Source organism: Peromyscus californicus, unplaced genomic scaffold, assembly GCF_007827085.1.
Source record: "Peromyscus californicus insignis strain IS unplaced genomic scaffold, ASM782708v3 Scaffold_8__1_contigs__length_139910024, whole genome shotgun sequence".
Classification (NCBI taxonomy): domain Eukaryota; kingdom Metazoa; phylum Chordata; class Mammalia; order Rodentia; family Cricetidae; genus Peromyscus; species Peromyscus californicus.
Window position 1 is genome coordinate 120464724 of NW_026294606.1, and position 21619 is coordinate 120486342.

The window sequence follows — 21619 nt, forward strand, 5'->3', positions numbered from 1 at the left end:
AAAGCTGTCATGACTAGAGATTATAAAAAGATTTGAAAGATATAGCTACAATATAGCTTTTATAACATACATATAAAAGGCTTCTCTTAGCTACTCCAGAAGCTGAGGCAGGACAATAATGAGTTTAAGGCCAACCTGGGCTACATGGTAAGTTCAAGTCCAAGTCCAGCCTCAGCAACACAGACTCCATTTCTAACATAGCCTCACTCTGTGACTCAGGCTAGTCTTAAATTTGTGATCCTCCTGCCTCAGCTCTAAGTGCTAGGATCATGGCCATGTGTCTGGCCAAGACCCTGTTTCAAAAATGTAAATAAGCCGGGCGGTGGTGGCGCACGCCTTTAATCCCAGCACTCGGGAGGCAGAGGCAGGAGGATCTCTGTAAGTTCGAGGCCAGCCTGGTCTACAGAGCGAGATCCAGGAAAAAGGCGCAAAGCTACACAGAGAAACCCTGTCTCGAAAAACCAAAAAAAAAAAAAAAAAAAAAAAAATGTAAATAAATAATTATATCCAGACTGGTGTTTAGCAAAACTAGATACTATAACCTAGCCAAACTAATACATAAAATTAGCTACCATACCATATATAATTCATAAAGTCCTCTCTAAGTATTAGATTCTACAGACCAATTTTCTTATTGTTTTTCATATGAGGAAGCAGATGAGAAAGAAAATGCACTCGGACTATGCATGGGTTCACAGGACTGTGTGCACACCCAAATTCCCAGAACGCTTTGTAAATTGTTCACTACCAAATAAATTGGAAAAACAAAAATAAAATGCTTCTAAATTCAAGGCATATAAAGGCCATCTGAAAAGTATGACTCTGGAAGAAGCCACAGAAATGTGGACTGTTCAGGGTTAATCATAATCAAATTTAAGAATAAAGAGGACTGTGAAATATAAAGGAAAAGTAATCATCCTTGAACTTCAGTGAACCTAGCTAGCTATGGGTGGAAATTGTTGAGGTGTATAGATACTGTCTTCTTTATTCTATATTGCCAGAATAAGCTGGTATCACAGAAGATCTATAAAATCAAACCATAAAGTCTTAGGAACTCTGGAATCTGCTTTCTCAAATCAACTTGCCAAAGATATACACAGAAGTACATTCTGAGCTGGAGATGTCTCTCAGCTGGTGCACATGCAGGAATCCCTGAGTTCCACCAGCACTGCATGGAACTGGTGGTGCAGGCCAGTAACTCCAGCACTAGGGAGGTGAGAGCAGGAGATGGAGAGGCTTCAGGTCACCCTCCACTACATCTGCATTGGAGATTAGCCCAAGTTACAGGAGCCCTTGTCTCAAAACAAACAAAAATTACATCCAGCCTACCGTGTTTTTCTTGAAAAGCCATTGATATTCCTATCAGCCTTGAGCAGAGCAAAGAACTAAAGCAGGTCTTTTCCAGGTTAGGAGTATTTTACAGAGCTCACAGAAATTAGGTGACTGACACATTGAATGTCATCAGTCATCAAATCTGAGCCACCCTTCAGAATTTTGTCAAGACCAGTCAGTCCCCCCATCATCACTGACAACTCCACCCCCTCCTTAAACTTTTTAAACAGTTGGGAATGGGACAGTGTGAGGTATTTATAACCACCATTGTACCACCACCACCTCTCTTACAGCAATGCCACTTCTGGCTTGCAAAGTTCCAGCAGGAGGAGTAAATGAGAAGTCTCTATATTGTGGTTCATACAAAGTAAACTGTCCACAGATCCACTAGTGGGAAATCACAGGCAACAACTGGTTACAAGAACCACTCACAAACTGTGGCCTCTACTGGAAGACTAAAGAGATCTTACTGTTGGTACTCTGGCTCTTGGTGAGCTATCAGAAGTTCACTGAACCTCTGACTCACAAACTCCCCTCTCTCCAAGTATGAGAAATTGGTCGAGACTTCAAAATAAATTTGTGCTTCCAGAGCAGAGCTATTAGTGTTTTGCAAGAGGCAAAGTGAACTCATCTGGTTGATCTATTTGAAGGTAACAACCTGTGTGTGCTGTCCATGTCTAATATACAACAATTATGCCCCAAAATACCCAGCTAGCACAGTGCAGATGTGGGCCATGTGCTTTTGAATCCACCATGAGACAAAAGTTTATGCCTATACTCCTAACACGTGGGAGTGGAGGCAGGAACATCACGAGTTCAACATCATCCGTGACTACTTAGAAGGTTGAGGTCGGTTTGAGCTACATGAGACCCTGACATACAGACATTTTTTCCTACTCTTTCTTCATCAATAGTTCCAAATGGGGTCAAAGTACATAAGCATATGGTTGTGAGCAGTAAAATGGGGCAGAAACAAAGTATTGGCTGTTTCTTTCACTTTCATGTATATGTGAATTTTTAATATAATGTAGAGATGGATGTAAAGTATTGATGCAAGTCAAAATGTTATCTTGATCAAGTTCCAGCAGCTCAACCTCATAACAATTACAAAAAGTACTTCTAGTTAGGGAAAATATTTAGCCTGGTTTGGTGTCATATATGTTCATAATCACAGTTCTCAAGAAGCAAAGGCAGGACCATAAGTTTAAGCCCAGTCTAGTCTATATAGTGAATTCCAGACCAGCCAGGACTGCATAGAAAGGACCTGTCCCAAACAAACAAAACAAACAAACATTAAACAAACAAACATCCTCAAAGTTTGCAAAACAAAATTTAAAAAACAGATTTATAACAATTAGAATCATAAACCTGCATTTTTTCTGGATAATGCCAGAATTTTAATTTTTTTAAGTATGTAAACTTCCTTACTGGCAGTAACTACATAGAGTTTTTGTGTTTTTATAATACAGTATATTCCATCCATAAACTATATTTTTCTGAGTTATCCTACATGTAAGCATGTGGTTTTTTGCTTAGTTGTTTGGTTTTGTTTTGTTTGAAGGTGGTTCTTTTTAAGACGGGGTTTCATATAGTCTAGGCTGGCCTCAAACTCTCGTGGTGGAGGTCAACCTTGAGTTCCTGATCTTCCTGCTTTCACTCCCAGTCCTAGGATGGAGGCATGTGCTGGCTCAAGCACATTTTTAACATTGTCAGTCTTCTGTGCTATTCCTTTACATCTGTTGCTAACAAACATGAAACTATTTTTTTAAGGCTGGTATACAGGGTCTACTGTAGTTACTGTCTCCTATACTACATTAAATAAATCCGAGCAAAGGAGATTGTCTACTTACATATTTTCTTTAAAATTGCTTATTTAGGGGCTGGAGAGATGGCCCAGTGGTTTAGAGCACTGACTGTTCTTCCAGAGAACCCAGGTTCAATTCCCAACACCCACAAGGCACCTCACAACTGTCTGTAACTCCAGTTTCAGGAGACCCAACACCCTTAAACAGGCAAAACAACAATGCACAATAAATAAATAACTTTTTAAAAAATTGCTTATTTATTTATGAGGCAAGGTCTCACTCTGTAGCCCAGGCTAGCCTCACACTTGTGATCTGCCTGTCTCAGCCTCCTGAGTCATGGAATTACAAGCAAGGACCAATATGTATGCCTACTTATACATTTTCTATTGCTATATCATTTACTGCCTAATAAGACTAAACTATATAATTAACATAAAATTGTGAAAGGGCAACTTAAGCACTGATACTGAAAACTTAAGGTAAGAAATTAAAAAATGGTCAACAACTAACTCTTGAAAGGCAGACAACACTAAAACCAACCTGAGCATCTGCTCCAGCTTCTCACTGGGTGCATTCCTGAGGCCACTCAGCATTGCGTGGAGGCGACTTAAGCTATATGCAGCTGTGGAGATGGGGGTCACACAAGGGCTGTTCTCCTGAACGTACCTCACGCCAGTCAGTGGTGCGCAGATTCTAAGTGCTTTAGACTAGAGGAGAAAAATTACGTTTCTTTAAATTACACCACAAATAGGAATTCAAAACAATGAGACTTTCTGTCGCTTATTTTAGTATCTCAAACATCGCCATTTTGGGAATTTAGACATAATTCCACTCAGAGCTTCCATTAACTAAAGATGTTCTTCCAAAGAAGAATAATACACACTCCAGGCAACTAACAGTTCTCGTTAAGTAAATCTTAAAGATGAGGTCTATGCCAGTGTAGGGCTGAGCGCAACAGCAGTGTACACTTACACATATACCTTCTAGCTCTCCAGTAGCTCTCCTTCAGAGCTCATGCTCAGGGCAAAGGGGAATCATACTGGAAAACATCAAGAGCATCATGCCCATCGCTGAGAAACCTGATTTCACAGCTTTAACCCACTGCTGTGACTAACACTCAGAGACGGACACATGAAATCAATGACTTGAATCTAACCTAAATAAAAATCAATGTATCAAATTTACTTCAGAAGGTAAACATTTCAAAAAACAAATAAAAAATAAAAATCTAAGTCCTCATCAGTCATCCCCTGACTTTAATTCCTAGAATGACAGTTTTTCTCGAGCAGACAGACCTTCAGAGGAGCCAGTTAGCCAACATTCTTGAACATACACATGAAAAATATGTGACCAAGAATTTAAGCATGAGTACATATGTTAGCAAATCAGCTTTTCTAACTTCCCAAAGAAACTCTGAAAGTTTGCTAGCTTAAAGCGTTTTTAATATTCAAAATTCAGCATTTCCCCAAGTATTGAATATATTCATCCTAGACTTTCAAAAATGCCTAGCAAAGCTTTTACTTAGAAACAGAACGAACTGTTCAATCCTCAGGACACAGAAAAACTCAAAAGATTCACTGACTAGAATTAAATATGTGTTCTATATGTCTTAACCGCAGAGCTGAGACTTGCGTTTTGTTTCAAGGAAATTCATATTATTGTTTAAAGGCAATAAGATGGTCTGGGTGGATTAGGTGCATCGGGGGCTGCTGTTATCTTGGTTTTCTTGCACTGCCCACATCCCTGCACATGAACCACTACCTGCCTGTACTGTGAGATAAAAATGTCCTGGATGCATATGAAGAAGTCACAGCAGCCAGCAACACAAAACAATCTCACTCACAAGCAGCATTGGTTTCATAGAAACTAGGTGTGATCAACCCCAGCCTCCTGCCCAAAGCCCTCAAGGTCAACATGGGGCTTCCCCGTGTTGTAGCACTGCTAAGGGGCTTAGCTTTACAGTTTCCTGTGCATTCTCACTTAGGGGGTACTTTCCTTTAACTCAGGTCTGAATACAGAGATGATACAAAAAATACTAGGCCAGGTATGTTGGTGTACACCTTTAATCCCAGCACTCAGGAGGCAGAGGCAGGCAGATCTCTGTGAATTCGTGCCCAGCCTGGTCTACATAGAGAGTTCCAGGACAGACAGGGGTACATAGAGAAACCCTGTCTTGATAAATCCAAACTACAACAACAACAACTAAGATACATCTTCTTCCAGTGGGGGCAGGGTTTGGTGTGCTCCAGAACTCTGCCTCCTTTAGATCTTTATTCTCCAACAACTCACTGATGGGAATGTTCATTTTGTGATTTTCAACAATTCACACCCAACTGACTCCAGAACATACAACCACAAATCCAACCTCTCTGGGAAGCTCCAGTAATACATTTCTAAACTGCCCACTCAGTGAGTCAACTAGGATCCCCAAAAGACATCTCAAATGCAATGTGCTAATAATCCTCACTTTAAATCCAGCCCAGACTCGCTCTTCCCTCTTGATAATATCTAGAGTGAATTGTAAGGATAACTACTACATGGCAAGCACTGTATATGGCACCAGTTGCAGCCCTCCTGAAGCTTGTAGTCTAACGCAGAAAGACAGAACAGACAGTTCAATTACCTACTTATGTGCTGTCAGGTGCCATAATACCAAGAGCACCAACAGCAGAGTATGAGAAGTCTCGAAGGTGGGGTGTGTTGGGCTATTATTTTACAGTAATCAACTTAGCAGAGAATAGAAACAAAATGAGGAAGCCACATGAGTACCTTGAAGAAACATGTTTAGGCAGAGACAACAGTAAGGGCAAAAGCACTGAGCTGGCATGCTTGGCATATCTGAAGGACAAAAACAGAGTGGCAGGGCCAGATCACTTAGGACCTCACAGGCATGTATGAGGACTTACTTACACTTACATCATTCACCCAATGATTGTCATTGGCTTATTTCTCTGATACCATAATCCAAATATCAGTCAGTCCTGTAGTCCAAATACAAATGTTTCTATAAACCAAGCCACCATGAAGAGTTGCTCAAATAGCCTCTTAACATCCTCTTGCCATGGACCCCACCTCTCCCAGGATCTTTAAAAATGTTCATTACATCACACAGGGGTCATCTTTTCAAATACTCTCTTGAAAGCTTTCATCTCAATTACAGCCAAAGTCCTTACAGTGGCTTCCAAAGACTAAATGACCTTCTTGTCTCCTCCTCCTTGACCTCATCTTGAGACTCTTCCCTTAGGAACTATGTTCTTACTACACAGACCTTCTCACCGTGCCTCCCACATCAGACATGTTTCTACCTCACACCTTTGCAGTTAGTTGCTAGTCTCCTGGCTTCAAATCAGTTTCTCTGCTATACCCAAGGCTTGCTTCCTTAGTTATCTCAGGAATCTATTAATGCTAGCCTCTCAGAGACATTTCCAGCCAGCACATCTACAGTGGGCCCCAAGGTCCATCCATTCTGCCCCACTCACAATACTGTTTTATCAACTTTGTCTTCAGGTACCATCATCCAACATATTATACATTCAACTATTCAGTTAGCTATTGCCTGTCTTCCCCAACTAAAATGGAAGTTTCTTTAGGACAGGCTGTTTGTTGCTGTTTTGTCCACTGCTGTATTTCCCAGAGTCTGGAACATAACCTAGCATATAAAACCATTTGAGTATTATCAAATGGTGGATCATATCTATAATCTCAGTGCCTAGGCAGCTGAGGCATGATCACTATGAATTTGAGGTTAACCTGGGATGCGTTGTGAGATCTGTCTCAACAACAACAAAAGAAAAGGAGAGAGAGAGAGAGAGAACACAAGCAGACCAGTGTCAAGTCGGAAGCTTCTCAGTTAAAGGGAAGAAAAATTAGAGTCACCAGTTTTCATCATCCTAAACTTTGGTTTCAGTTAAACAGAATTTTCTTAAAGACTGACCACAGATCCACAGGCCCCCGTCAGGGTTAATTAGTATTTCCTAAATGCCTCCTGTGTCCACTGTGCAGAGTGTATACTACAGTCCATCCTTCCAGAAGCAAAGACTGCCAGCAGGACATACCTGTCAGATTAACAGTCAATTCCCCTCTCAAACCTAACTAAAACATTTGAAAGCTGGTACTAAACAAAATAAATAAATAAATAAATCAGTAACATAGCTTGAATTTTCTTTTCCTTACCACAGATTTCAAACACACACACACACACACAGGCTTATGAAAAGAGGACAGGGGTCTGTCTTCCCCTTGTCCCAGGCCCCAGCCCCCCCGTCTCCCAAGACCTTGAGATATGCTCTGACATCACACAGGGCTCACCTCTTTTCTACTTGGCTTGGCTCACCTTGTCAAGATGCTGCTGTAAGATGTCTTTCACCTGCGTTCGGTCAGCACTCTCTGTACCCGAGGCAGCATTCAGACACCGTGAGAGAGTCCCAACTTCCTCCTCAGCATCCTCGCCAAGAAATATCCGTTCATCCAGATTCCCAGCGGCTAACACGTATTCTTCATAAGCCTTATTAACAGCCTTACTATGGGGAAACAGGGCCACCATTTCAGCTCGTGTTCCACACCACTTACTTCATTTTTTTACTATAAAATCTGGTAAGTTTCTCAAAGTCGTATTTCAATAGAATAATTGCTCATTACAAAACTGAAGAGAAGATGGAGCTTGCTTTACTCTGTGTATCCAGCATACCCTGAGCATAGTTTTTCAATAGTGTGTCAAGGTAGGGACTCTGAACCAATCTGCATTCAATCAGCTAATAATAACAATAACACACTTAATTACACTAAACTGAGTATAAAAGCAGTAAGCCTGAACTATTAGTATATAACTAGTATATGACCATGTACGAACCTTCCTCAGCTACTCTTAGTACCTCTGAAGACCTGGTGACATTTTGTCACCGCTATGGTTCCAAAAACCTGTCTTCTGTTCCCTTTTCTTAGCTTTTTTTTTTTCTTTTAAACAAAGTAGCCTCAAACTTACAGTCTTCTACCTCAGGTCCCAAGTCCTGGGATGTCAGCCGTGTACCTCATGGCTAGGTACAAAAGCATTTCTTTTCTCTCTTTTTTTTTTGAGACAGGGTTTCTATGTGTGGTTTTGGCTGTCCTAGAACTAGCTGTGTGGACCAAGCTAGCCTTGAATTTTGGTCCACCTGCCTCTGCCTCCTGAGTGCTGGGACTAAAGGCGAGTGCCATCACACCCAGCACAAAAACATCCAATTTCAAAATTTATAATCTAAAATCTTGACTAATAAAACTTTAAACAGAACAAAAACAAGTTTCACTGGGCTTAAAGACATGAACTTATGGTAGAGGTTTCCAGAAGTGTTGTGTTTTCTGAGTTCTACCATAAAGCATTGTGTGAACAGTCCAAAGGCTGAGCACTGAGGTCTCCTCACAGATAACTTAGTATCACAGTAGTCGGCAGCACGGTACTCACAAACTCTCCCCAAAGTTGCCAGGTTCCAGGAAGCCAGTAAGATTTTCTTCCTTCCCCTTGAGGAGCTATGATGAAAAGAGGGGTCCTTATATTACATGCAACCAAGTCTTTTTCCAGAAAGCATTCTTATATCATTGCTTACCAACCTTTTTTTCAAAAAGTTTCCTAATATAGGGTTTCCAGAAATGCTCCTTTATTCCCTTTGCCTCCAACACTAGACCATCATGTAAGGAACAGAGCTTCTCAATGACACAAGGTGGGTCAGAGGAAGGTTTAGAATCCTTAGGGTGACAGTCCTCAGATAGGCCTATGATGTATAAAATCACAAAACAGAGATACTGGTCAGCACCAATCAGCTGAGACATAACTATTTGTGAGTTGGTCATGATATGATTGACATGTGTAACTAATTTATATATACCTCAAAACTGAAGAAAAATCTGAATATGTGGCATCCTCAGTACAAGCAAAAAAGGACACTTTAGCCCAGACACATTGCCTCACACCTATAATCTAGTGCTCTGGACTATCATGAATTAGAAGGACAGCCTGAGCTATAACATTCTGTCTCACATAAATTACATTATACATTACAATATACATTATAAATTAAGTACTTTTTTGTTTGTTTTTTGAGACACAGTTTTTCTATGTAACAGTCCTGAGCATCCTGGACCTCATTCTGTAGACCAGACTGGCCTCGAACTCAGATCCTCCTGCCTCTGCCTCCCGAGTGCTGGGATTAAAAGTGTGCGCCATCATCGCTCGGCTAAGTACTTTTTAAAATGGAGATGAAGATAAAGTATATCACTACTCAAAAGATTTGTTATGTGACTAAAGATTGCTAGAAAACTTAAAAAAAAAAAGCTATTGCAGGAATACCCGAAAATATAAGAATTATATTCTGCAAATAAGCCTTACATTCAAATGAAAAAAACAAAACAAAAAAAAAAACACCACTTAAAAAATTACACAGTTCTGCCAGGTGTGGTGGTGCACGCCTTTGATCCCAGCACTAAGGAAGCAGAAGCAGGTGGATCTCTGTGAGTTCAAGGCCAGCTTGGTCTACACAGAGAGTTCCACAACAGCCAGAGCTTCAGAGACCTTGTCTCAAAACAAGCAAACAAATTAATAATAACATCATTATAATATAATATTATTAATATATTATTAATTAACATTAAGAATGCACTACTGTTATTATTATTATTTTAAATTGCCCAATTCAGGCTGGTGAGATGGCACACACATCAGGTAAAGCCCCACTTCTAAGCCTGACACCCTGAGTTTGGTCTCTATGACAAATGATTCCCTCAAGTTGGCCTCTCACCTGTACATGTGTACTGTGGCATGTGTACATGTGTACTCACATGTACATGTGTACTGTGGCATGTACATGCCTCCTCCCCACCCCCAACTAAAAATGTAACAATTTTTTAATCACACAGCTCAAAGATCACCCACTTTGACTTGATCATATCAGATGTCCTTATACTAATTTATAAAGTACTTTCATAAGAACACAACATTTTCAAAGAAAATTAAAGGAGGTAAAACCAGAAGAACACCATAAAAACTACCACATGGAAGCACAGATGCATCATGGGACTAGGGCGCCCTGGTTCAGTTCCCAGTAAAAATAAAGGGAAAGAGTAAAATGACATGAAGAGGGAAAGGAGAACAGAAAGGGTAAAGGTCAAGTGTCCCTTGTCCAAAACGCTTGACCAGAAGGTTTGGAGTGCAGCCTTTTGAATTTTGGAACGTCTGCATCATTTATTAGATGGACATACATAATCAAAAGAATCTCAAATGGAATCTAGAATTTGATTTTTGTTTTGTTTTTCTACTTTTTTGTCTGTTCTATAGTACCGAAGATCAAACTCAGGGCCAGGCAAGCAATCTGTCAGGGAACTCTAGCTGCAGCCCTATGTCTCAAACCTTTTGAGCGGCAGGTAATTGTAGTAACTAACTCCACTAATTTTGAAATCAACCCTGATAGGGAAGTTGAAATTCTAATTGAAACCATGCCCAAAATGACAATCCGAATTTTTTCATGGTGTTCTTCCAACAGAATCGGCAGTACAGTTAGACTGCACACTCTGAGTATTGACATGTACGGCTCATAGAAATTACATCATTTAAAGCCTAGAATATGCATTGCCAAAATGACTGTGATTCTCATGCTTGTCACTGGAGAGTAAAGATCTTGTTATTTTAGCATTTTATTTTCCTGTAGCAAAAGAGTTGAAATGATATTTTCTCAGTAATTTCTTTTTGCTACCTGGAGTGCACAAAACTTGCTAACAGTGAAAAATACTACCATGACTTTAGAGTTATCTTTCATACTCTGAGTTTCTAAGTTCTTCACTTTTTCAATATATTTTTCAAAAACTTCTAAAGTTCTCATTTAAGACTAAATTATATTTTACTGGTGATACTTTCTTTTGTTTTAAAAAGGGGGGTAACTTAGGGACTGGAGAGATGGTTCAGCAGTTAAGAGCACTGGCTACTCTTCCAGAGGACCCGGGTTCAACTCCCAGCGCCCACGGTTTACAGCCATCTCTAAGTCCAGTTCCACAGGATTTGGCACTCTCCTTCTGGCCTCTGAGAACACCAGGCATGCACGTGGTACACAAACACTCATGCACATAAAATAAAACTTTAAGAAAATGTAGATATGCTGACTCTTCAGTGTAAGTACTCTGTATGACTCTGATGGTGGAAACATTCCCATACTCACATTCTCTGAGGCTAGCAAACCTGGATTTGGGGATGCAATTCCCAAGACTAAAAATCTTATAGAAGCTTGGGCTGTCAAAAATGTTTCACATTGACACTTACCTTTGAAATTAGGGTTCACAAGTTCTTTACGATTAGAACACTGCAGGGCATTTCCATACACTAGATCTAATGCACACAGCAGGAGATGGTAGGAGTTCACCAGGTCATCACTAATCATGGGGAAGTTGCCTATGGGGTCACATAAAGTCACAGCGTTAACTCAGCATCCACTTTACAAGATTTTAAAGAACGGCTTCCTCTCATTCTAATGACACCATATACTATCGTACCACGTTGGTTCAAGAGTGATAAAGTGTTTTGGCAAATTTATGTTTTGAGGACTGATATTTTAATGTATGTCTAAAAATTTAATGAAAACTAAAACTTTACTTAAGTTCAATATACATTTAATAGGCATCTATTAAGTAGCTAGTAACTAAAACTTTATTACTGGTCTAGTCTTTGGAATTCTGAACACAAAAAATTTAGCAACTCTCTTAAACTGTAATAAATTATTTCACATAAAAAAGTTTTTCTGCAAGTGAAAATTACTAGAAATATTTAGAGGTAAACCACCGGAAAATGATTCATATATGATTTTTTCTCATATATATACTCTAAAGAGAAGAGAGCCTTTCTTCAGAGCCCTCATGGTAACAATTTAAAATACTTTTCTATATAGTAATCAAAGTTCATACACATTAATTCAACAGAACACAAATACAGACATTTGACTTCAAAAGCTACTATCCCAAGGATAACTGCCAATGCTTGTAGCAAAAAAACAAACATAAGCCCAGGCCTACCAATGTGCAGGGCTGGTTTAAGAGAGCACTGAACAGCTCCAGTGACAGTGCTGGCGAGTACGTCTGAAGAGCTGTGGTTACACTTCATTTTCACACACAGTGCAGACCCAAAGGCACACCCCACACTTTTACAGAGTGCCCACCCAAAGGCACGCCCCACACTTTTGCACACAGTGCAGACCCAAAGGCACACACCACACTTTTGCACACAGTGCCCACCTGAATGCATGCATCACACACACTTGGTTTTATCTCATTTGGGTCTGTCTTAGACTTTCCCCCTTTGCTTCCTTCCAAAGAAAGTTACCACCTACCTTAGGTCTCAGGAAATATGATGCTTTTTCTTTGAGGGATAAGTCTAAGCAAAAAAATAAATAAGTAAAAGCCTGCTGCTGCCAGAAAGGCAGATGGTTACTAAGAGACTAAATTCTGCATCGATAGCAGCCAGCTAACTTGCTTGCCTCTACTATAAAAGGTCAAATATTAAAAACCTGCTCCTATTCTTGTACATAAAACAGGAAGCCACACCCACTGGTTATAAGCTACAAAGCCACCACCAGCCGCAAGTCTGAACTTGTCCCCGTGTGTACTTGCAGCAGAGGGAGAAAGCAGCAGCACTGTGACTCCTAACCAAAGGCTGAAATGCTCCCAAAGAGTGCATTCTAATTGAAAGTCCAGGACAGTCCCAAACCCTGACCTCACAAATGGACCTCCCTTCACAGGCTATTTTATTGTTAATTAAGAGATAACAGAAAAATGGAAGGACTTGACCTCTAGATTTGGCTTACTTGTTCAAGAATGTGATTTTATGAAAACAGGAAGTGGTCTTCTGCTCAGAAAGCCCTTCATGTGACAGTTGCCATACCAAATCAACAAACATACAAATAATTAGCTTATTATTGGGAATGAGACGATCTAAAATGTCCACATGCTGCAGGCACAGTCTATCTTCCCCACAAATAAACCAAGCACTGAATGAAAGCAACTAAGCTACCCAGGAGAACCGACCCAAGCACACCACAGAAGCCACACTGAGCTGTGCTGTGCACCTGAACTCAATACTTGGAAGTTTTAACCCAGCCTGGGCAACAGAGACAGACTCCCATCTCAAAAAACAAAGCTAAGTGTGGCATCTCCTGCCTAAGTGAGACTCTGCCGTCATTTTGATAGTCTAGACACTAGCAAATACATTCGCTCCTAGGCACACAAAATAGATCAAAATCCTAGTAGTCACACAGCTATCCAATACAATCACAAGATTACTATCCTATCCTCCACACAAGCTAATGTGGGAGCCTTTGCCGAAAGTTTATGTATACCTAAGCATTTATTTTAGATCATTGATTTATGCCACATTTATTTCATTTTGTTTTATATTTGTGGTGCTTAGGATCAAATCCAGGGTCTTGTGCACACTAAGCAGGCACCCCACCCCCAGGCCACATCTATCACTTCTGACTGCACTAAAGAATGCTGCCAGCATTGTTGTTATGGAAAGCATGACTAAGAAGCTCACAAAGACTCCCCCTTCAGCTAGGGCACACAGCTCAGATGAGGATGGAGGACTCCTGAGCTAGAGAGGACCAGCTGCAATCACATCACACCTGGAGACCACACCTTCACATTTAGCATCAAACCCAGAGACGAGAGATCTGGATTCAAATCCTAGCATTATTGAGTTGACACAGCTGATCTGACAGAGGGAATCTCTTACACAGTAATTTCCCTTTACCCATGGTTTTATTTTTATAATTTCAGTTACCTTTGATCAAGAGACCAAAAATATCAAATGGAAAATTTAAGAAATCATTCTCAGATAGGCAGGGACATCTGTAATCTCAGACAAGGAAGATCAAGGCAGGAGGGTCACAGGTTCCAGGTCAGCCTGGCCTGCACAGCAAGCCTTAGACAAATAAAACCTAAGTTTAAAATTGCATGTTTTTCTGCTCTGCCCAGCTCTGTGCCACCTGGGACATGAATCGCCCCTGTGTTCTGCATATCCAGGCTGAATATGCTGTGCACCCATTAGCCTTTTGCTTTCATGGTTATTTGCTCCACTGTCTCCATACAGCAGTGATTTTATTCAAGTCATCTGCATTTTACTTAACAATGACCCTAAAGTAAGGAGAGAAAAAGATTCTAAGTATCTGGTTAAGTTTAGACACATGTTACCTGTGGAAAGTCATCAGAACTACTCTGAGGACTTCAGTCTCACTCAGTGAATCAGACAGGTCTTAGGAAGAGCAGAGCCCTAGACACAAGCTGATACAGAGTGGGGTGGTTCCACTCACAATTCAAAAGAACAGCTTTGCATCAAAGAGATGTGGAACAAGAAGAAAATTAGAGGGCATGTCATTTAATTTCAGGAAATGTGGATACTGTAGAGATAGTCTAAAGAGTCTCTTATGAAAAGTGAGGCTTTCTTCCTGATACATAGTACAGCTGATAAAATCAGCACCTAAAAATGTAGGTTAGCTAATTCCTATCCAAAAATTACTCTTCTCTTACCTTTTGCATATATAAAAAGCACCCAACAGAAGTGGAAAATTTCAGACGTGGTACAGGGCTGTCGCCTGGAGGGGGAAAAACAAAGTCACAAGGTAAATACAAGAATTACAAAGAGACATCCCAAATGACTCAAATCAGGTGTGAAAGAAGCCTGCAGGCGGAGTGAAACCAGACAAGAAGCTCCGCCTCAACCAAACCCTGAGAGCAAACAGCTGGGAGGCAGAAAAGGCAGCTCAGAGGGGGGGGAAAACTTTCTAAGGTTTTGGGGTCAAGATACATAACAAAAAGAAAACCAGCCATTCTTGTGATGACAGTACAACTAATCCTGCTTCCAGGTGGCAGGCCGAGTTACAACTGTAGCCTCTCCATAAGTTACTCCACACTATCTATGTAAAATCACAAAAGGTCACTTTGGAGGCATTCTATCCCCACACTTATTATGCCTTACTCCATCTATTAAGAGACCTGTTCTATTTGACCAAGCTGTCTGCTAATGGGAGTTTGGGACCTGCGTTGGCTTGGCTTTCCTGCCAACATCTCTGCCAGTGCTTATACCAGACTTCTATGGTGTCACATCCCAAGAACTTGAACTTTTGTCTTTGTATTCTGAGACAGGCTCTCCATAACCCAGGCTGACCTTGAACACCTGACTCTCCCAAGTACTAGAGTCATCATGCCCAGCTTTGCAGAACCTATTTAATAAGGATCAAGGAAAGCAGGATGCCCCAGAGAAGAGCAGGAGACTCGGTTTAGTTCTGGTACTAACATGAGCAGGTCAAAGTCCCTGTATTTGGGAGTAATACCGGACTTAGTCTACTAGGCCACGGTCACAGTGAGCAGTCAGAGATGTGCTCCTAAAGGCAGCTTCTTGCAGCACTCAGGCGGTGCAAGCAGAAGAATCTGTAGTTCACAGTCGTGCCTGGATGTTTTACATGTTCAAGGATACCTGGGCTACATGACATCCTGTGTCGGGGGGGGGGGGGGGGGGGGGGGGGGGGGGAAGGATACGGCCTTTCTGCCATAGTACACGATAAACTACTTACGACTTTGATTGACCTCAAATATAAAATTTAGGCTTTTTTGCTTGTAATACATAAGCTAATCTAAACTTCAGCTCTGTAACATTAGGACTCTGGGAATACCTTGACTAACCTCTGCTTCCCAATTCCTTCTTGCTTCCCTCCTTCTGTGCCCATTGCTATTTCCTCTGTACTGAAGGCCCCACCTCGATCTCAAGTCATCTGCCCAAATCCTACTCATTTCTGCTTACTCCATGGAATGCCATCAGACTGGCTCATTAGATTTACTTTTGCTCAGAAATCCCACTTTCCTGTGTCTACTGCACCCACACGGTCTGTACGTTCCTCCCTCTCCTTCACTTGACTGGCAGCCCTCAGAGGAGAGACCATGGGTTCTGTTTGGCTCCCATCGCCTGCATGGTATCTAAACAATTATTTCTTGTTGCTGTGTTTAACACACAGTGGCAAGCTTTCGTGTCACAGCTGTACATCACGGTCATACTCGAGAGGCAGTACAAACGTGGGAAAGCCAATGGATTCTGCAGTGAGCCTACCCACTCAGGAGGTGCTCCGATGGCCCTTGAACAGTTTATGTTCCTGCACCTAACAAGTCGAAGATCCATAAGGTTGTCCTGTTACATGTTCACATCTGAGAAGAGTGCTTGCCTCATAACACACACATAGGTAAGTGCCATACATCACTAGTGTGACTGTTAGCAGAAAGTGCTTGAAAATGCCAAGAGTGGGCTGGGCGTGGCAGAACATTCCTGTAATCTGGGCACTTGGAAGGCTGATACAGGAGAATAGCTAGTTGGACACATAGAAGACCCTCTCTCAGAGAAGCAAAACAACCCAAAAAATAAATATAAAATAGTATGTGTGTGTGTGTGTGTGTGTGTGTGTGTGTGTGTGTGTAGCATGCATGAAACCTTGGATTCAGTTTCCAGCACTCACCGCAAGTACAGAATAGTATAAATGTAAAATTCTTTTTTTAATAATTTATTTATTTTGTGCACTGCTGTTCTGCCTGCATGTGTGTCTGTGTGAGGATGTCAGATCCCTAGAACTGGAGCTACACACAGTTGTGAGCTGCCATGTGGGTGCTGGGAATTGAACCTGGGTCCTCTGGAAGAGCAGTCAGCACTCTTAACCTCAGAGCCATCTCTCCAGCCCCCATAAATGTAAAATTCTTAAAGAAATATTACAAGCCTCTTAATTAGAACCAGGTGATGCACACACACACACACCAAACAAGTATGATTTGAAGTTATTTTTAGACACTCTGAAGAAAAAAACAGCTATTTTGTATTTTTCTATAAATGATCATGGTAGCCTTACTAAGACTCAAAGAAAGCTTGCATCCAGAGTTCAGAACACATCGCCACAAGGCTGGGGACTGTGGTGTCAAGGAGAGCTCCACTCAGGAGACTGAGATAGGACAGAACAAGCTTGAGGTCAGCCTGGGCTACCTAGTGAGTTGAAAGCTAGCCTGTCTACACAATGATATTCCTTCCCTGTTTTAGGGGCTTTTGATTTTGTTTTGTTTCCCTTTTTGGCTTTCTGAGACAGGATCTCTCTTATATAGTCCAGGTGATCCTCCTGCCTCAGCCTCCTTAAGGCTGGAATTATAGATGTGTGTAATTATACCTAGCCTCTTTTACATTTTTTTTCTTGGTGGTTTTTTTTTTTTTTTTTTTTTTTGGTTTTTCGACACAGGGTTTCTCCGTGTAGCCCTGGCTGTCCTTGAACTCACTTTGTAGACCAGTCTGGCCTCAAACTCAGAGATCTGTCTGAGCCTGCCTCCGCTTCCCAAGTGTTGGAACTAAAGGCATGCACCACCACACCTGGCCCTCTTGTACGTTTCTTATGAATACTATTTTAAGAGGAAATTTCTTGACATACTTTAAAAGCAAAATTTCCCTGTTTTAAATGAACTCGGATGTTAAAGGACAGTTTTTATCTTGTAATTATCCATAGTTGTAAAGACAGAAAACACTAAACCAGAGAAAGCTGGTTTTGTAGACCTTGACCAGAAAACAAGTTCACAGAAGTTGAACTTCCCTAGTCTCACCCAACCTAATTTCTCTGATGTTGATTGGCTATTTCCAGGGACTATTCTTCAGTTTGACAGAAAGGTCAAATAATAGAAATAGAAAATAACAGGATCTGACCTATACCCAGAAAGACACCTGGAGAAAGTACTTAAGGTCTGATTTGTCAATCTGCATTCTTGGTTGCTTAAATAAAAAGGGAAAATTTATATCAACATAAAACCCAAACATTTTGCATTATAAAAAAAAAGCCAGACAACTTCTAACATACAGCAAAGAACAACAACAAATTATCATTTAACAAAACAAACAAAAAAAATGTTTTAAACCAGGCGTGGTAGCATACATCTTTAATCCCAGGACTGAGAGGCAGAGGCAGGCAGATCTCTATGAGCTGGAGGCCAGCCTGGTCTACAGAGTGAATTCCATTTTCCCCAAGGCTACATAGTGAGACCCTGTCTCAAAACAAACAAACAAAAAACCAACTTCTTAGGAAAAAGTAATTTCTGAAATCATGTTTCTTTTTAATGAGTGTTGACCTGTACTCCAGAGAAAGGCTGTTCCCAAACACACACAGAAGCATACCTCTGCTTTCGTCCTCTTTGCTGGCGAGGTTGCTCTTCTTGGGGATATTTAAAAATGTCTTGAAAAATGGGTTCATATTTCTTAAAAATCACAGCAGAAACAGTGAAGTTTCTTTCTAATCTTTCAGTACGTTCTCTGAATTGTGGGGGTAGATTTGCCATGTCTTCCCACTTCTTCATCTTGTTAAAAAATTCAATTAAGCTGATATTAAAAATAAAAAGAGGTGCTTTAATAACACAAAGGTGATGTTATGCCAATACAACAGTAAACCAAAATCATTTCATCAAATGATATTTTGACAATGATGTAACTCAAACGTGTGCCTTTGACTAGCTCCATCTCCCACCATTTGTCTTAGTACTCTACCCCTCCTAACCTACTTTGTTCAGACTATGATGGGTTTGGTTTCTCTGTGTGTGTGTGTGTGTGTGTGTGTGTGTACACATGTTCATGTAGGCGGTGTGTGGACACGCCCCGGAAGCCAGGAACTGATGCTGCAGCCTTCCTCAACCACTGTCCACCTTCCCACTTACACTCTTCTGCTGGGAGTGGCAGGAGTCTTGACCCATGGCGTCATCTCACCGGCCCTGGCTCAGATCTTTTAAATACTAAAACTATGGTGCTGGAGAGATGGCTCAGCAGTTAGAGCATTTGTTCTTCCTGTAGAGGACCTGGCTTCAATCCCCAGCACCCACAAGTGGTTTATGACCATCTTTCACTATAGTCCCAGGAGACCTGATGTCCTCTTCTGACCTCCTTGGGTGCTAAACATGCACATTGTGCACGTACATGCATGCAGGCAAAATCCTTATACACATAAAATAAAAGGAACCTTAAAATTTTTTTAAAAACAAGACATTAAAGTTATCATAGAAACAGTCAAAATTTCAATTTATAAGTCTTCCTAATCTCATTCTTCACTCCCCCTTTTATAGTCCCCATGGTGAAGTTAATTTTCCATACATATATTCTTAAAAAATAAGTAGTATCTTTTGTTTGCTTTTATGTTTTATGTAAAATGTATCATATTACAGGTAGCATTCTGCAACTTAATTTTCATTTATGTTTCTGAGATTCATTAATTTAATTACTAACTCATTTAATCACTAAAACCATCCTTCCTATGAACATACAATAATTTTCTGCATTCACTCAAGCAAGAGAAATTCAGGTTACTAATAATTTTCTTTAAAAAAACAAAAAACAGTGTAGGGCTGGAGAGGTGTGTGTGGTTAAGAGCACTTGTTGCTCTTGCAAAGGACCCAGGTCTGTTCCAGCATCCATACAGCTACCCACAACCACCTGTAACTCCAATTCCAGGGAATCCCGTGCTTTCTTCTGGCCTCCACAGACACCAGGAACACATGTGGTACACATACATACATGCAGACAAACACTCATACACATATAAAAATCATGAGTTTTTAAATGGTGCAATAAATATATTAGTATGTATGTAGGAATTTCATTAGGGTCAGAGAACGTGCAGCTTCAATTCTACACAAAATGTACATTAAAACACAAGTTTCATACATATGTATCTAAGTATAATGCCACATAATTGATATTTCATTTACCTTTTTGATCCATAGTATCTTCAAAAGCTCCTCAATATCTTTATTTAAATTTATATTAACATCATACAATGAGTCATAACCTTTAATGCATTAAAATGCAAATATATTTAAGTTAGTAAAACATGATCCTGACTCTGAAATGGTAAAGGAAAACCTTGACTCAGTTTCTGAATTCAGCTTTCTACATATTAGATGCTCAGAAAATAGTAAACAAAGAGAATTTTCATTATCAGTCTGATTTGTAAGTTTTTTTTATTTTAGCTACATTCTACTTTTCAAGCTCTAATATAGTTACCTCTGCTCCGAACACCGAAGGATTCTAGTTAAAGACACATAGTTTCCTTCAACAGTCCCTTTGCTTACAGTTGGAACAGATTTTCTGCAAGCCACATATAAGGCACATGCTAACCAATGAAGATCGTTTCCCTGAAAAAGAAAAGAGTGCTTAAAAACTTGTCCAGAGTCACTCAGATCTTTAAGGTCTGAAGCCGCCGCATTTCATTGTTATCAACGGAGAGGGGGGGGAATTCGATGTGTGAACTGATTAAAAAATATATATGTATCAAAATACACCGACTCAGCAGAACGACACAGGCACAACCACAGTATTATGGTTAAATAACACCTTGCTTAACCATCAAGTCGTGGGCCTCTTTACCCTGCTCCTTCCATAAGCTATATATAAAATAAAAGGGCCATACGCACAGGCAGCTGATAAACAATCCGGACTTCCGTGTCACTTCCTATTGGCCCATGCAGGGGAGGTGCCTGCAGAGTTGACAGGCACTGGCCCGAATGGCCATTTTTGTCAACCTCAAGCCCCGTCCCAAGAACGGGACACAACAAACCTATAGCTGGGTGACGGCCAAAAAGAGTGCCCGAGCTCTGCAACAAGCGTTGTGTGTCTACACCGGTTTTCAACTGCCGGGGGTGGGAGTGGGGGTGGAGGGGGTGACAAATCGTAAGCCGTTCTCACACGTAAGCAAGCCCGAAACTTAACTCGTCTCCTCTGACGCCTGCAAAGCCCGGGCAGGGGCAGTGGTGCGGTGCACACGACCAAGCGACCCCAGAGCCACACCGAGTCCCCCGACCGCCCCGGATGGTCTGCGTGCGCACCTCCAGCGTGTAGCTCTCGCTCATGCTGCGGTAGCTGCCCCAGGCCTCGGCGCGCGCCGCCTCGTCCATGTTGAGGCGACTGCACAGCTCCTCGAACCGCTGCTGGATCTGAGAGCCCGGGGACCCCGCGGGCTGTGAGCCGTCAGCGGCGTCGCCATCCTCCTCCTCCTCCTCCGAGCTGGCTGCCGCCGGAGGAGGAGGCGGTGGCGACTGGTCGCCTCCAGATGGCATGGTGCACCCCGAGGCCGCGGCTCTTCAGACGCGCTGAAGGCCGGGGCCGGCAGCCATTCAAACCGCGAAGCGCCCGCCCGCCCGTCAGCAGCTTGCAACACGACTGTGCCGCCCCTAGAGCCCCTCGGCCCCATGCGGGCACCCGTAAGTCTGAGCACAGCCTTCTGGGAAATGTAGTCTCGGCCGGGATCTCAGGGGGACCAAAAGGCGTGGAGGAAGAAAGCAAAACAAGCTGTGCTTCATCTAGGAGCGAATGAACGCGCCCTCCCGTTTTTAAGTATCTCTCAACAGTGAGACCATTCAGAAGGCTCTTTTGAAGAGAAAAGGACCAAAAAATATCGACAGGAGAAGCTTTAGTATCCAAGCTTTTC

At 41.5% G+C, this 21619-nt stretch overlaps 1 protein-coding gene across 1 annotated transcript in view; it reads right to left on the minus strand.

The window, feature by feature from the left end:
- Rbl2 (RB transcriptional corepressor like 2) overlaps positions 1–21370 on the minus strand; it is a 51308-nt gene extending 29938 nt beyond the window's left edge. The window contains exons 1-9 of the mRNA XM_052729583.1: positions 21018–21370; positions 20197–20327; positions 18325–18525; positions 14670–14734; positions 11416–11544; positions 8721–8881; positions 8575–8639; positions 7471–7657; positions 3678–3844 (exon numbers count right to left, since the gene is read on the minus strand). Of these exons, the coding sequence (XP_052585543.1) occupies positions 3678–3844; positions 7471–7657; positions 8575–8639; positions 8721–8881; positions 11416–11544; positions 14670–14734; positions 18325–18525; positions 20197–20327; positions 21018–21248 (1337 nt within the window). The 5' untranslated portion in view covers positions 21249–21370. The remainder of the gene's footprint in view (positions 1–3677; positions 3845–7470; positions 7658–8574; positions 8640–8720; positions 8882–11415; positions 11545–14669; positions 14735–18324; positions 18526–20196; positions 20328–21017) is intronic.
- Positions 21371–21619: the final 249 nt, after the last annotated feature.